Source organism: Euprymna scolopes, chromosome 13 (genome assembly GCF_053919585.1).
Source record: "Euprymna scolopes isolate OS-2025 chromosome 13, ASM5391958v1, whole genome shotgun sequence".
NCBI lineage: Eukaryota > Metazoa > Mollusca > Cephalopoda > Sepiida > Sepiolidae > Euprymna > Euprymna scolopes.
The window spans coordinates 107535872-107553525 of NC_136494.1; the positions used below are offsets into that span (position 1 = coordinate 107535872).

Consider the following 17654-nt stretch of genomic DNA (forward strand, 5'->3'; position numbering starts at 1 on the left):
CTTCTTCATCATCTTCTTCATCTTTTTCTTCTTCTTCTTCTTCTTCTTCATCTTCTTCTTCTTCTTCTTCTTCTTCTTCTTCATCTTCTTCTTCTTCTTCTTCTTCCCCCCTCTCCTTCTCGTCGTCATCCTCCCACCAGTCAGTTACCTCTATTACCCACTTTTCGCAACTTCTCAACTCGTTCGCTCTGCCACCAATAATCTAAACCATGCAATGTGTAACCAAGAAAACCAGCAAGATTATCAGCGTTTTGTATTAGATAGATATATGCACGTTGAAAATGTTTGTAGTTTCTTTTTTATTTTATATGTATATTTCATATAATGCAGTTAATTCTTTTAGATGCAATCTTGAAATATTCGATGATGTTAATAGCGCATTCTGATATTTTGCAGGAACATAACAGCATCAGTTGTAGCAATGGAAACGGTACTTTCTATTGCGGCCTTTGTGTTTGTAATAAAGGTTCTTATGGAAAAAGATGTCAATGTACCGCATCAGATGAAGATGCTGTCAGTTCCATAGACAAGTGCATTATGTAAGTTCTTTCTCTGTCACTTCGTTTCTTTGCTCTGTATAACTTTTAGACGCCTTCTTGCGTTTGGCAATGGACATGCAAACTTGTCATCTGATACATTCGCATCCATCTTTGCAAATTCTGTTTCAGAATTTTTTTTAGATGAGGATTGATAATTTGGATTACTTGGATAAGTCAGACTATCATTCTCACCTTGAGTGTTACTCCTTCCTCCAACTCCTTTAGATGTATAATGTCGAATTCGAGAATCCTTCTCTTGAACTCGGCCATGGCTGAGGGAGTTCTAAAATTTGTGCAAATTCTCGGCATGATACTCCTGAAGAAGGTCGTGGATTACATCGACCTCAACGTTGTGAGAATAACACTTAAGATGAGAACAGAATAATCGAAATGATCCAAACTTTTGCAAATGTTTTAAAACTTTTTTTTTTTTATTTTATTTTTCAGGCCCGGATCAACGAAAAGTTGTTCTGGGCGTGGCACGTGTGTGTGTGGATCATGCGAATGCCACCCACGCGAGAATGGAATGACATGGTATGGAAAATATTGCGAGTTCGACGATTTCTCGTGTCTTAAAACCGATGGACTGTTGTGCGGAGGTAAGCATCGTTAGAGGCTAAAAACCCTTTATGACTTAATTCGTTCAGTCGTAAGTGAATTACATTAATAAATTGTTCAGTCGTAAATGAACGACATTAATAAATTGTTCAGTCGTAAACGAATGACATTAATAAATTGTTCAGTCATAAATGAATGACATTAATAAATTGTTCAGTCATAAATTAATGACTTTAATAAATTATCCAGTCGTAAATGAATGACATTAATAAATTGCTTAGTGGTAAATGAATGACATTAGTAAATTGTTCAGTCGTAAATGAATGACATTAATAAATTGTTCAGTCGTAAATGAATGACATTAATAAATTGTTCAGTCGTAAATGAATGACATTAATAAATTGTTCAGTCGTAAATGAATGACATTAATAAATTGTTCAGTCGTAAATGAATGCCATTAATAAATTGTTCAGTCGTAAATGAATGACATTAATAAATTATTCAGTCGTAAATGAACGACATTAATAAATTGTTCAGTCGTAAATGAATGACATTAATAAAATGTTCAGTCGTAAATGAACGACATAAATAAATTGTTCAGTCGTAAATGAACGACATTAATAAATTGTTCAGTCGTAAATGAATGACATTAATAAAATGTTCAATCGTAAATGAACGATATTAATTAATTGGGAATTGATTCAAACACGCCTTGTACGTATTAGTCTAATATGTCAGATACCTACAGATTGGAACTGTCCGTTGCTTACATTCAGTATGCTGTTGTCTAAAATTAACAATAAATATTTTTAATCATTTACATCAAGCCTTTTATCACATATTAAAGCATTTGATCAAGGATCTGTATTAGAAGGATACTCTTTGTAAACAAACGAATGTATTATTAAACAGAACAGTTTTGCATCACGTTTATGCCCCTTACGAAAATGAAAACCAAGATATAATGCGACTAAACATTATAACTAGAAACCTTATTCTAATTTTGAACAAAATTCATTACATGATTTAGATTCTAGAAAAAAGCTAAAAATTTACCGTCTAAGCTTAAAGAGTCTTCAAAAGAAATCGAAATTAAATGAATCTAACGGCTAGAGAAAACTTGCAAACGCAAATTTTAAATATTTGAATTTTTTTATTGAATGTTGTACCAATACTGTGCCCCCCAAATACCTTTTTAAGATATTCCAAAGAAATTTAAGTAGCGAATATTGCTTAATTGGTGTGTAATGCAAAAAATGTGATTTTGCAAAGAGTGCTATCACCTTCTTTTTATATCCTTTCGCATAAAATAAATTAAACTACATATAGCCCACATTATGACTCATTACGCATAGCAATTTTGTTTGAAAATTTCGAATTATTGATAAATTAGTTTAGGAGTAAATCCTGTACGTGCAAATATATAAACTTATATATATAATTTATTTAATATGAAAAGACATAGATAAAAAATATATATTTATATAATATTTTATTATCATTTTATGTAAATAAACATATAATATAATGAGGATATCTAACGTTGTATATATTTTTTCAATATTCAGTTCAACAGAACTCAGTTTCTGAGTAGAGCTAAGCAGTAATATGAAAAGATACTTCTGACAAGGAAGCAAAACAGGAATGTTCGTGTTTTATTCTCGAAGCAAACCATCAGGCTAAATGCCTTTAGATTTTCCATTATTTATACATTTAATTTTATATCCAATCTTCGTAGGATTATTATATCGATAAGTATTATCATATACATATACATACACACATATATATATATATATATATATATATATATATATATATATATATATATATATATATATATATATATACTAGCAAAAATACCCGTCGTTGATTGGATTCAAAAACAGACTACAGAAAATGGACTCTGATTTATGAAAGTATGATAGGTTATAAAAAGGAAGGGTTGTAAAGAGATAGCTTCGAATTTGGGGGTATCAAAACCAAAGCAAAATATGATGAAAGTAAAAATAAAATAGATAAACCCCATAAATTATTATACTATACCTGTTTACACTGAAACATTTATCACAATATTCTGTGGATCTGCATTAAAAAAAAAAACCTTGTTAAACTTTGTGACATATTTCCATTCTATGGAGGTCAGGTGCGAATGAACACCCCATAATTTTATCATACCATATTTCTTCAAACTGAAATATAATTATCAAAGTATACTTACGCACATAGATATGAAAAGTCTTTATGAAAGTTTGTGCCTATTTCCATTCTATGGAGGTCAGGGGCGAACACAGACCCACAATTTTATTATACCATCCCTATTTAAGTTAAAACATACTTATCAAAGTATTCTTATTTACATCTATATCAAAAACCCTTGCAAACGTTTTTTTTTTTCATTTTTTTATTTCCATACTTTGGGGCCCAGGCGCGAACGAAGACCCCATAATTTTTATGAACCACCGTTCTGCCAGATCAAACATACCCATTCCTGTGTCTCGATACATCTATCATTATATGTAATCAGTTTTTTAAAATAGTCAACCATATAGGAGCCTATTAGTGACCAGACACACCCACACACATACACGCACAGACATTCAGCTTTATATATATATATATATATATATATATATACATATATATATATATATATATATATATATATATATATATATATATATATATATATACAAAAACCGACTCGTGAGAAAACCTAGCCCCCCCATCTGTATTCTTGGCGTACCGCAAGCCACACAACGGCTAGGATTGTTTATTCTGCACGCATTGAAGAACGCGAGAGGAAACGTATTATTAAAAAAGACAACGCAATCCTCACATTTGTTGCAGAAGCATCCCACAAGTGGCCCATCTACGGGAGATACTTTGGCTTTCAAATTATACTGATTAATCATTATCATCATCTCTCTCTCTCTCTCTCTCTCTCTCTCTCTTTCTCTCTCTCTCTCTCTCTCTCTCTGTGTATATATATATATATATATATATATATATATATATATATATAATGTTAAATGTCCACGTATGCTTCTAGGATAGTGATTTAAAGGTTATGAGGGTTTTTTGAAGCATGAAAAACGATGTTACATTTTGTATTTAATATTTTTATTGTTATTTTTTATATTTAAAGCGGACCTCCGCTCTTGGTCACAAAAAATTATCGATATGAAAAAGAAAAAGAAAACCGTTGAAAGAACTGGAGATTTGTAGCATGGACAGCGTTTATTCCTAGCAATCACGTTCCAAAAAGTTCACGTGAATTATTTTAGCCGTTTGTTGAAGAAGATTGTGTTTTTTAATATTTTTTTAATGTTGCAACGGAAAAGCGTTTAATTCAAACGGCAAAAATGAGACGCAATTATTTCAATATGTATAATGGAATTGAAATGAAATTATGTAACGGTAAAATAATGTCATTAATAGTTAATAAGTAAATGAATAATACTACTACTACTACTACTAATAATAATAATATTAATAATAATAATAATAATAAAAATAATAATAAAATCAATTGAATTAATAAATTAAATGAGAATATAAATAGTCTCGGTCCTATATGCATATATATATATATATATATATATATATATATATATATATATTAACATGCACGCATATGCAAATGTAATGCTTCTTATTTTTTACCCGAATGAATCAGACCAAGTTGCAAATTGCATTCTTATGATGACTGAATTTATGCATGCATGACTGAAAGCTTCCTCTCTTTGTTGCAAATATTGACAGTGTGAGACTCTGAGAAAGCAACTCCTGTTATAGATGTGCCTCAAAAGCGGAGATGCGTCATTTTATTCCTGCCAATAGTGCATTGAGAAAGGTCGCTCGTGTTAATCGTACCACTCCCGTCTTTGTATATCTTCAACTTTTGAGTTATAAAATAGGAGGCTTTACATTTGGACCCTCGTATATAACAATTTCTTTACATTGTTATTGATCTATGTATTGAATAAAACAGTTGCTTTTATTTATTTTTTTTTTCTATATTAATTAATATATTACTTTCTTTCAAGGACCATCGCGCGGGAATTGTTCTAAGGGTAAATGTCACTGCAGTCCACATTTCAGTGGGGAGTCCTGTGAATGCCCATTGGCAAAGGACGCCTGTATTGCCTCGAACGGAGTAAGTTGGTTAAACATGTGACAGAGTTATTATATATTATTTTTTATTTTTTTGAAACCCTTTGAAATGAGGCGTCATAATTTGTGTATCCATTTATTATGAACTGTTATTCTCATCTTTATAGTTATTGTTTCGCTACGTTTTGGCCAACTGACCTTGTGGCCTTTCTTATGTGATTAACCGCGACGCGATAGGAATGCTGGATCTTGTAACTGTATGCAGTTATTACTGCCTTCCACAAATCTTGGTATCTCACCATGTTTTTTTTTTTTTTGCCAACTAATCGTCTGGCCTGCTTTGGGTAGGATTGAAACCGTTATCTTCAGACAATGCTCACTTGAAACTATAGAGACCCAATACCTACATTCACTACGCCACGAGGCCTCCAGCGCAGTGGATAAAGTATCTACACTTCCAAGTGCGCATTGTCTGAAGATAGCAGTTTCAATCCTACTCAAGCAGGCCAGAGGATTAGTTGGCCGAAACGTGGTGAGACAACGACAAATATGAACAACAATAAAGATGAGGATGATAGTATGCAAAAAATGGATAGGCAAAATGTGACAGAATTTTTAATGTTATTCCATTGACTTATGTTGATTTTCGTTTAATCACTTCATATTCTGTATAGTGCCGGTAGTGATGTGATTAACGGATTTGTCTACGGACTCTGTGTTCATTTTCTGCAGGGGATATTACGTCAATATCACTCATATTCTTTGTTTCCTCTAGCTTTATCTATCTTCGTCTAGAAGAATAAAAATATGAAATAATGTAACTTTTGGTACGACTTAAATAATCAATTTTTATCTAAATTCTCATCATCACTGATCATCACAGTGTTGTTGCACCTGGCACTAATTTACCTTTATCCTTGAATAAGCCTCGGACCTTGAGAAGCGGTGAATCCATAGTAAACCCCCCCCCAAAAAAAACCATTAAAACATTGGCATGTAAATCAACGGAGCAGCTTAGCGAAATATGGTTCGCAACCTTTAGTTATCAAGATGACATTAAAAAGAAATAAGGATGTTCAATTAAATTGCAATGCTTTTGTCATTTCGTTATAGTTTTATACTCTTTTTCAGTTAATCCGTTAATCCGTTAATCCGCTAATCTTCCTTAATCGGAAAACAAGTATTCCATAGTTTTTCCAGAAAATTCGCTTCGTGCTAATATAATGAACGTTGAAATTTGATTAAAAGAGATTTTCCTTGAAAATTTACGTTTTTTTTTGCCATCGGAGAAAAATACCTTAAAATGTTTCAAAATGACATTAAAACTATTTTGAATTGGTTCAAGTGCAGAATAATTAACACTCAAAAACTCGAAAACAACAAAAAGTAAAAACAAAAAAAGAGAAAACAAAAATACACACGATCTAAAATAAGATGGTTGAGTGATAATTTGGTGGTCTAGTCTAAAAATCTCGCACTAAACCCTAGGAACCAGCACTTAACATTTTTCTTTCTGAACTAAACGCTTTGAATATACTATAAAAATTAAATCTATATATAATAATAAAAACTAAATTAAATGAAAGAAAAGGAAACCTAACCGAAATCTTCACAAGAGAAAAATATATGAAACTTATTAAAAGGTCAAATAATGATCGCCGAGCTTTCATTTTGCACTTTTACCCAATCACTACCTACCAAACAATAACATAACACCATATCAAACATACTTCTAAACCTCAAATATGTCATATAGCTCAACCAATCAGAACATTTACCATCTTCCAACATCTTTTCTTTGCGTAACACACGCATTTTAAAAAATTAAAAATTGCAATTTATTTTAATAAAGACAACAATGGACGAAACCGAGTATACTATATCGAGGCTAGTCATAACTAATAGATACAAACAAGGCTAGACATAACTAATAGATACAAATTTAAAGTTCACAATGTTGTGAAGCATAGTTAGAAGAGTTTTAAAATTTCGATTTAAGCATTTAAAAATGATTGGTTGATAACTTAAAATTACATTGTCAGACGCAGCAATAAGATATCATTAAAATTGAATACAATGAAGTAAACGTTTTTCACTTGCGTTATTGAAAGTTCATAATGTAAAAATAAAGTCAGAGTTTTAAGCATAAGTGCACTTGAATTTGCCGGAAATATTTTTTTCATTTTCGGAAGAGTTATACTAGCGAAAAAATAAGGCAATCCAAAATTAATACTTTATCAAAAAATAGTCGTAAAATAACTCAATTTAGGAGATAGTTTGTATTTTCCTTTAGATTAAAAACATTTTATCATTTTTCCGAACACATCAACTACTGTTTTCAGCGGAGTTATGTGAAATTAGCATGGACACGATGTACATGAAAAACAAAAAAAAAAAAACGTTGGCCAATTTAGATGGATATTTCCAGGACGAAAATATCGAAAGGCTGTATCCATTAAAAATGGAAATTTGTAACAATTTCAATGAAATTTAATAAATGTTTTGTTATTTATTTTTATTTTTTGGTCATTATTGTGTTCATTTAGTGAACTTATTTTGCATTATCACAAAAGTTTAGTTAGAAAACAATCATTAATTTTGAACTCTCTTTCCTTTCCAGTAGCGTAAATCTTCCACAAAATCAAACTAAAGAATAGTTTCGGTGAGTTAAAGTGCACTTGTACCGAATTTTATTTTAGTGAACACACTATCAATTAACACTCTCCCTATTCTATTGCTTTCTTAGCTTGAGTGCAACGGTAAAGGCAACTGCTCTTGTGGATGGTGCGATTGCCACGTGGACCCTAAATTCTTAGGACAGACTTGTGAAATTTGTCCTGTAAGTTGTTTTCTTTTATTTTCTGAAGTTTTCAGTTGTATTAATATTCGTTTAGTTTGTGGCATACTCTTCCGCCAGAATGATATCGTTAGATAGGGAACGCTTTTATGTAACATTGCTTTATATAATTGACAATAAATCATTTATAGATGACCTTTTATTTGTTTATTCTGCAGTCATGTCAAGGACGATGTCTCCAAATGAAGGACTGCGCCATATGTGCCTTTAACGACGATGACACCTGCACCTCGACATGTCCGAATGTTGACGTTGTCGATGAAGTGTTTCGTAAGTAATATCAAAGTGACGAAGCATGTCAGATTGACTTTAGTTTTTTTTTTTTACAACGTTTATTGCGAAGGCTTCAATTTAGAGAGGATTTTGATCGATTATTAATCTAAAGCTAAGTTAACCAACGTTTGTTTCTTTAAAGATTTTTTCTTATATCCTTTAATAATGCAAAATACATGCTAAAATATATCTTTGCCCAGATTTGAAAAACTGTAATTATTCTAATTTATAATTAACTGAGGTAATCCATTCTTCTCCTGCTCCCTCTCTATGTTGATTACGTCACGTTATTATTTCTTAAAACATTTGTGAATATTTAAGGAAAGATTGATTCTCTTTTGTAAGCATTTCCATCTAATTAAGATATATGTATACACTACAAAACGTATATAAATTATATTGAAAAATAATAAGTCTATATATTCAATATAATAATGATGATAATAATGATGATGATGATGATGATAATAATAATAATGATGATGATAATAATAATAATAATGATAATAATGATGATGATAATAATAATAATAATAATAATGATAATAATAATAATGATGATGATGATAATAATAATAATAATGATAATGATAATAATGATGATAATGATGATGACGATGATAATAATAATAATAATAATGATGATGATGATGATGATAATAATGATAATAATGATGATAATAATAATGATGATGATAATAATAATAATAATGATAATAATGATGATAATAATAATAATGATGATGATGATGATAATAATAATAATGATAATAATGATGATAATAATAATAATAATGATGATAATAATAATAATAATAATGATAATGATAATAATGATGATAATAATAATGATGAGATGATAATAATAATAATAATGATAATAATGATGATAATAATAATAATGATGATGATGATGATAATAATAATAATGATAATAATGATGATAATAATAATAATGATGATGATAATAATAATAATAATAATAATTATAATAATAGGAGTAAATATATATCGACCGATATATAAACTGTCTAGTTTGACATGCTCTAAAATTGATTTGTTTTGTATAATGTAAAACTAAGCGTGTATATATATATATATATATATATATATATATATATATATATATATATATATATATATATATATATATATATGGCTATTTCGGTGTGATATTTAGTACTTGAGTACCTCCCCACCTAGCTGGTTGGATGACTTCCAAATCAACCTTGATATGATGTACACTTTTAAACCGTAACGGTATTATTTTCTGATGTTAGTCAATTGACTCTCAGACTACAGTCAAAGAACCATCTAAACGAGCCACCTTTTTATAGATATATTTTCTATCTTCCATATTCTTCCATCTCATCATGACTACGAAAACACACACATTCATTTTATATATATTCCTATAGTTAATATGGTTGTATTTTGTTTCTAATTTAGCTGAGACGGACGGAGAAGAGTTTTGTCGCTACCCTGACAATGACGGGTGTGATCTGTATTATTCTTATCGTTTCGAGGGGTACAGCAACGTCTTTTTGAAAGTGCAAAAAACTAAAGGTGAGATTTTTTTTTTAAGATAAAACACCATTTCTTAATGTAAAAACACTAAATGTCTTATTGAAATAAAGGATAGGTAATCCCAATTTGCAGTGCTTTATTTTAAAGTATCCCTTGCGTGGGCCTGGGTTTTCTCTTGGTCACCAGTTTTTTTTTAATGTAAATAACTATTAATCATAAGGGTTTGGTTATTTTTGAATAAAAGCCAATGCAATAAAAATTTCTACATAGTCACCATTATTCCTGAGGCACTTTTGCCAGTGATGGGGTGGTGGCTTCGTCTGGTATCTCTGTCGCAATCTAAGATCAACGAACCCATTTCCTAACTGTGATGACATCAACTGCATCGGCTTCGTAAACGTTAAACAGGCGCCGGTGAATGTTGATCGGTTCAATGTTTATTTTTGCATAGATAAATTCAATGACACATCTCTGCTTCTGACGTATGTCTATAACAGGGATTGCTTTCTTAAAGTATTACAGCGTCAGTATCTGCAACAGAGAGATGAAAATTTCAGGTGATGGATGCATAATTATAGTCATCATAGCAATGTAATTTGCAATTCCTTCTGATTAATTACAACGAAATAAAAAATAGGAGGCATTACTTTTGGAACGCCCCTTCGTGTGACATGTTTTTTCTATTGATCTGTCATTCTATTTGTCACACTTGAGTTTGTTTTGAGCTTTCATCTGTTAGTTGCTGCTAAAATAATATGTAAAACAGTATCAACTAACTATATAAAAATAACAAACATTGGTAATTTTTTTTTATAAACATACATAAAGAAAGATTTAAGTGCAGTATAATTAACAACTATTTGTTTACCAGCAGGGAGACCCGACGTTGTCTTGTATTGAATGAGGATTAATAAATGTTCTTCCATCCCATACATTTATTGTCATCGAAATCGGTGAAATCGCCCATGTTTTTAATCAAATCGATTGTCTGTTGTAGTTAGCCCCCACTCCTGCAGTGTACCGGGAGGAAGCTTCACATGCCCCCTCCCCAACAGTGACTTAGTTCACTATACATTGTAGTCTATATTGTACTATACGGAATCTACTGTTGATTTCATAAAATTATCTGTAGATAATGGCTTCACTTAAAGATTAAAATGCAAAAGTCAAGTTCAATGGTTCAATTACATTCTAAACAGAAGCATTCATTTCGAAACCATCCTTTGAAGAAGACTATTGATTTTATGAAATTATTTTACTTGAATTAAAAGTTAAACGTACAAAACTCAAGTATCATTGTTCAATTGTGCTCCAAAAAGAAACATTCATTTCGAACGCGCCCCTGTCTAATAAAATTACAGTTGATTTATAAGGCTGAGCCTTTCTGCTTGTGCGGTGCGAAAACCTATCAAACACACTTTTGATGTTATGTTGTATAAAAGTATTAACTCTGGTCAAAACCGTACTTCCTTCTTTAATCGGATTGTTTCGATTATCGATTTTCGGACGCATTCCGATATAAAACCGACCTAAGAATACTCCTAGACACACCAAATACCTTCGTTTGAAATTTAAAAAAAAAATCGGCCCGGCCTTTTCGAAGTCCATAGGGAACGAATTCACACACATAAACACATACACACACAGATAAAGTTCCTTTCATATAATAGGAAAGATATTTGGTCTGTAACCTTATTACTATAGCACTGATTAGCCAGTTTTATAAAACTACAAATGAATGTTTATGATCTAAGTATATTTAACTAGCAAAAGTACCCGTCGTTGACTGGGTTCAAAAACAGCCTACAGAAAATTGACTCTGATTTATGAAAGTATGATAGGTTATGAAAAAGAAGGGTTGTAAAGAGATAGCTTCAAATTTGGGGGTATCAAAACCAAAGCAAAATATAATGAAAGTAAAAATAAAATAGATGACCCCCATAATTTATTATATCATACCTGTTCACACCGAAACATTTATCACAATATTCTGTGGATCTATATTAAAAAACCTTGCTAAACTTTGTGACATATTTCCATTCTATGGAGGTCAGGCGCGAACGAACACCCCATAATTTTATTATACCATATTTCTTCAAACTGAAATATAATTATCAAAGTATACTTACGCACATAGATATGAAAAGTCTTTATTCAAGTTTGTACCTTTTTCCATTCTATGGAGGCCAGGCGTGAACTCAGACCCCACAATTTTATTATATCATCCCTATTTAAGTTAAAACATAAATATCAAAGTATTATTATGTACATCTATATCAAAAACACTTGTAAACGTTTTTTTAATTTTTTTATTTCCATACTTTGTGAACCAGGCGCGAATGCAGACCCCACAATTTTAATGAACCACCGTTCTGCCAGATCAAACATACCCATTCCTGTGTCTCGATACATCTTCTATCATTATATGTAATCAGTTTTTTTTTAATTGTCAACCATATAGGAGCCTATTCGTGACCACACACACACACACACACACACACACACACACACACACACACACACACACACACACACTCATTCAGCTTTATATCAGAGATATTTATTCCGGTAATGTTTTTCAGTATGCCCTGCGAAGGTGAACCATATTCTAATTGTTCTGGCAATTCTTGGAGGAATCATAGGCGTTGCCATATTGACTATCATTGCTTGGCGTTGTTATACATCTTGTTTGGATAACGTCGAATATAAGCATTATCAATTGGAATTCCACAACGTCTTCAGAACAATGGTAAGTATCGTACGTTTATATTTCTTCATTCATTATTAGTTAAGGTTATCTTTTTGTCATCGTTCTATAGTTGAATTCTCTTTTATAATTATAGACGTTTCAGAAATCGGCTTATGTAGGATAAACAAACTATATAATATATATATGTATATATATATATATATATATATATATAGTTTGTTTATTATACAAACATTATTGGTTACATATGTGCATACATGTTTCAGTGGAATTGTAATTCAAAGATAACACATTATCAGACCCGGTCTGATGAAGTGTTATGCTTTAATTGGAATTCCACTGAAACATGAATGCACATATGTAACCAATAATGTTTGTATAATAAACAGACTATATACCAGCTCTGTCATGCATTGAGAAGGAATATATATATATATATATACTTTAATACTGAAAGGAATATATATATATATATATATATATATATATATATATATATATATATATATTCCTTTCAGTATTTACGTAAATGTTTCTGTGTAACTCGTACATACTGCTACGTTTTATGCATTTACTGAGTAATTTAAATGCGCAAACTAAATTTTTTTTTTATAATTTCATGTTCAAATGAACAGCTACAGAAGGAACTGCAATACAGCTTACTAAAGCCTGATTGTCACAGCTGGTGAATTTAAAAATGCAATTTGGACGTGAGGGCACTTTAAAAGACCGATATGCAATAAACTTCCGTTTTACACTAAGAAAAATACCAGAGAAACGTAGGGAATGTTTCAGACTGCTTTTGGACCATCTTGCATGATTCAAGCATCAGTTTTTGAGTGGCATAAGAGATTTAAGGACGGCAGGGAATCTATGAGGGATGATGTGTGGGAGGAGTAAGGAAGTTAGAACATCGGAGTAAGTGTGTCAAGTAAAGAATTTCATGGATAAGGATTAATAAGTGCACAGTTTTATGTCAGTGTGGGAACTGTAACACAATTATTCTCGAGAAACTGAAGATTCGGAAGATTTGCGCGAAGTTTGTCCCAAGAGTGTAGTACACAACTTCATCCTTGTCGCAGACTATTTGACTAAGATGTTCTTCACTCTTCTCTTAGTCTAAATCTTGCTCCTTGTGCATTGCAGCTCGAGTGGATTACTTTGAATGGGACTAGAGTTTCATATGTATACTACCAAGAAAAGTGCTCATACGAAAACATCCTGGAAACTTATTGAAGGCAGTTCGTATATGAAGCATTCATTATTCTTGAGATAAAAAATATATGCGATCTTCAAATTCATAATTTATTTATATTCAAACCTTCAGCTTTTTTTTTTATATCATTCTTAAGGTGTATACAATATATGGTGGGTAGACATTTTCAATTTGAATTCAAAATAACAATGACAATTACGGGAAGAAGGACCATTTAATTTACGAAGGAAAGTTATTGTAATTCTTGTTTTGTTGTTCATTCCCTTGTGTAACACATTGAATGTTTTCCGAACTCTCTTTTCCTTTGTTTTCAACAAACTGCTTACCTTAGAATAAATGTGTACAATTGTTTTATCACTATTCTTTGCCCTCTTTCTTTCAACGTACGTATTCTGCCCTGCACAATACACAAAATGGCGACTAACTGTGCGAGAAAGATATACTCGAACACATAGTGGCTAAGAACGTACACACTAGACTGTATAATGATGTTTAAGATGATAATTGATAATTTATGTTATTTGTATTATTTGTACTACAATTCTCATGATTGGTGTTATTTGTACAAGATTTCGGCCGATGTAACCTTCGACTGTCTTCGATTGTATCTTATCGAAATCAGGGATATTTTCTGTCGAATTCTGAAAGAGTTGTCAGTAAGAATACAATTACAAATTACTTCAGATTTCTATCCTGTCATGATTAAGTAAAACTTTTCCTTTTAAATTTCATATAAATTCCCAAGTTAGACAGAAAGATTCTCGAGTTTGACAAGACGCACCTGAAGAATGTTGGAAGTTACATCAGCCAAAGTCTGGTGCGAATAACATCCAAGACGAGAGCAGTAATATGAATAATAAAAATAATATACTCTAGGCGTTCCAAAAATAATGCCTCCTATTTTTTTCAGCTCGAACGGTTCAGGAAGGATTGCAAATTGTATTATTATGAATTTATGTTAAATGTTTACGAAGCGAATGCAGTTGATGCCGGTAAAGTTAGGAAATGGGTTTGTTGATAGACAACAGCGATGTGAGTGATAAAGCACGCTCCGGACGCGCATTCACAGTCACCATCCTATCACTGGCAAAAATGTTTGGAGTATAATTGTCACTATATAGAAAAAGAAAGTCTGGAGCAGAAAATGAGTTAAAAATAAAAAGCATTACTTTTGGAACGATCTTCGTAAAAAAATATTCGTAGCTTTTCAAAAATCTTTACTGCGTCATCCTTGGTCTACGAAATAAATATGGCAATAATCGTTGTATTCATTTGAGGAGAAAGCATGAAACATCTATCTATCTTTCTATCTATCTATCTTTCTATCTATCTAGCCCTCTCTTTTTATACATACATACATACATACATACATACATACATAGTGTCTTAAAAATGTACTCACACTTTAAATGTATGATAAGACCTTTATGAATATAGACTTAAATGGAATAGCTTCGAATATAAAAGACAAATGTAATTGAAGAATCGTGTTCGCAAATTTTCAAATGTTTGACCATTATTGTCCAGACAAAGCTGATAACGCGCGTTAGGGGATTCGCAAATGTCATGACACAGATCATGAGAAGTAACTTTTTTGGGGTATCCTGTATATATATATATATATATATATATATATATATATATATATATATATATATATATATACGTTTTATTTTTTATTACTGTATCTTTCTGTTAAGTTACATTATTATTTCAGCTACCCGGCCGTTTTTTGGCCGTCTGTAGCTTCCTCAGACGTTCTGTAAAAGTCTGAGGAAGCTACAGACGCCCCCCCCCCAAAACGGCCGAGTAGCTGAAACAATAATGTAACTTAACAAAAAGATGGGGTAATAAAAATTAAACGCATATTTGCTCTACAACAGTATTGAGCACTTTCTTCAGTTTTTATTAATTACCATCTCCACTATATATATATATATATATATATATATATATATATATATATATGTGTGTGTGTGTGTGTGTGTGTGTGTGTGTGTTCTAGCTAGCTATCTATTTACGTGTCTGTCTATCTATCTCCGTATCTGTCTTTCTATGTGTATGGCTGTCTATCTATCTGTGCTAGTTTTTTTTGTTTATCTGTCTGTCTACCTATACAGGGAGATTTTTACATGCGCACATCCGTTGTGGATTGGCCAGAGAAACCAGTCGTTTGAATTCAGGTAAAAAAAAAAGTCCGTACGCTTTAGTCGCATGACCGGCATGTTTGCCTCGTCAAAAAACGCTGCATCGTCGCGTTGAATTGCTTTGCTTGCATAATAAAGTAGTTTAGTTGTTTTTATTTTTCATCATTTTAAACTGATATCATTGTTTTGCTTCAGACTTCAACGTTTGTTATTTATATTTCTGCTACATTTCAACCGACCTGCCTTCTAGCCTTCTCTTCAGGTGTACTGTTTATATTCGCTGATGTTTCATCCTGTTTTTTTAAGTATTATTACCTTGGATTCACTGTGTACGTTGACAAACAAAAATATTCAATAACAATCGTGTTGAAATACGAAGAAAAAATATCGACAGAAAGGCAAACGCTCCTAAAGAAGACGGGAAGGCACGTCGTTGGAAAACATCCCTATTTATTATGCATACTGAACTATTTACCTTCTTTTTTCATTGCAGCATGGCTTTAAAAATGAGCCCACGAGTCGAATTTCAGTCTATGTAAACCCGAAATATGAGGAATTTAGCGCCATTGTCCCATTGTCGGAATTTCCAGATGGGAAGAACATGTCGACTTTCAACGATTTTGATTTGCCCGATACGCCATAGTCAAATCCATCGGAAGCAAATACAATGGCGGCACTTGATATTATGGACACATACAAACACGAAAATTTGTATTTATGCTTATATATATATATATATATATATATATATATATATATATATATATATATATATATATATATATATATGAGGATGAAATACACGATACGTTATAAAATGAAATGATGCAAGAATATGCATGAAAAAGACACGATAAAGCACAGGAATAAATCATAAAAAAGAGAGATTTACCGGCTTTCTTTGGACTAACGAGCATCATTGATGAAATCTATTATTTAATTGTTTTTATTTTTGTCTTTTGCTAGCCTGATGAGATTGTCTTTCGAAAGAAATCGCAACTGAAACATGAAAGCACATATATAGTCAATAATATTTGTATCAATAAAGGAATTTATACTCTATATGTATGTATATATATGTATATATATGCATGAATGTATGATTTATATATATATATGTATATGGAAATACATATACATATCTACATATATATGTATGCGTATTTAGATAGGTGTGTCTGTGTATGTATATAATTTAACCCATTGGCTGTACTTATTATAATAAATATGTTGAACTCCTACTCTAGTTATTGAGTACTGTGGTTAATTTTTACTTTAAAATGTATATATATATATATATATATATATATATATATATATATATATATATATATATTGTACCAGTTATAGCTTCGGCGTCTCAGTACATGTAAGGAAATGGGTTAGCATAACACCACACCTGATTTCACACACATGTCATCTGCTCGCAGACGTAAGCGAAAGTCATTTTAAAACTGATTTTTACTTTAATATATTATTTTCATTATAAATTCTAAACAAGATTTTACTTAATGAATATGTATTTTATGGTTTCCTAAAATTTAGCACTTTTTTACGAAAATGTGTCTTGTTCTTTTATAGTAATATATGAACAGACGAAACGTATTTGCAAATTAATTTACCAATTATAAATAAAGAAAAAAAATTGAATTAATAAAAAGGTGAACAGTAAACTCCTCGAACCCAACATAGACATTATCTACATACTGGA

The 17654-nt window shown here is 31.2% G+C and overlaps 1 protein-coding gene across 2 annotated transcripts in view; it reads left to right on the plus strand.

The window, feature by feature from the left end:
• Positions 1–17189, plus strand: part of LOC145292145 (integrin beta pat-3-like) — a 106029-nt gene extending 88840 nt beyond the window's left edge. Inside the window, exons 17-25 of one of the 2 annotated variants that reach the window (XM_080138273.1) lie at positions 397–539; positions 987–1138; positions 5147–5256; positions 7960–8052; positions 8229–8340; positions 9793–9909; positions 12453–12619; positions 15917–15979; positions 16437–16563. In XM_080138273.1, the coding sequence (XP_079994399.1) occupies positions 397–539; positions 987–1138; positions 5147–5256; positions 7960–8052; positions 8229–8340; positions 9793–9909; positions 12453–12619; positions 15917–15973 (951 nt within the window). In that variant the 3' untranslated portion in view covers positions 15974–15979; positions 16437–16563. Of the gene's footprint in view, positions 1–396; positions 540–986; positions 1139–5146; positions 5257–7959; positions 8053–8228; positions 8341–9792; positions 9910–12452; positions 12620–15916; positions 15980–16436 lie in introns of both variants that reach the window. The other variant, XM_080138272.1, reaches the window with a different exon arrangement.
• The last annotated feature ends 465 nt before the right edge of the window (positions 17190–17654 follow it).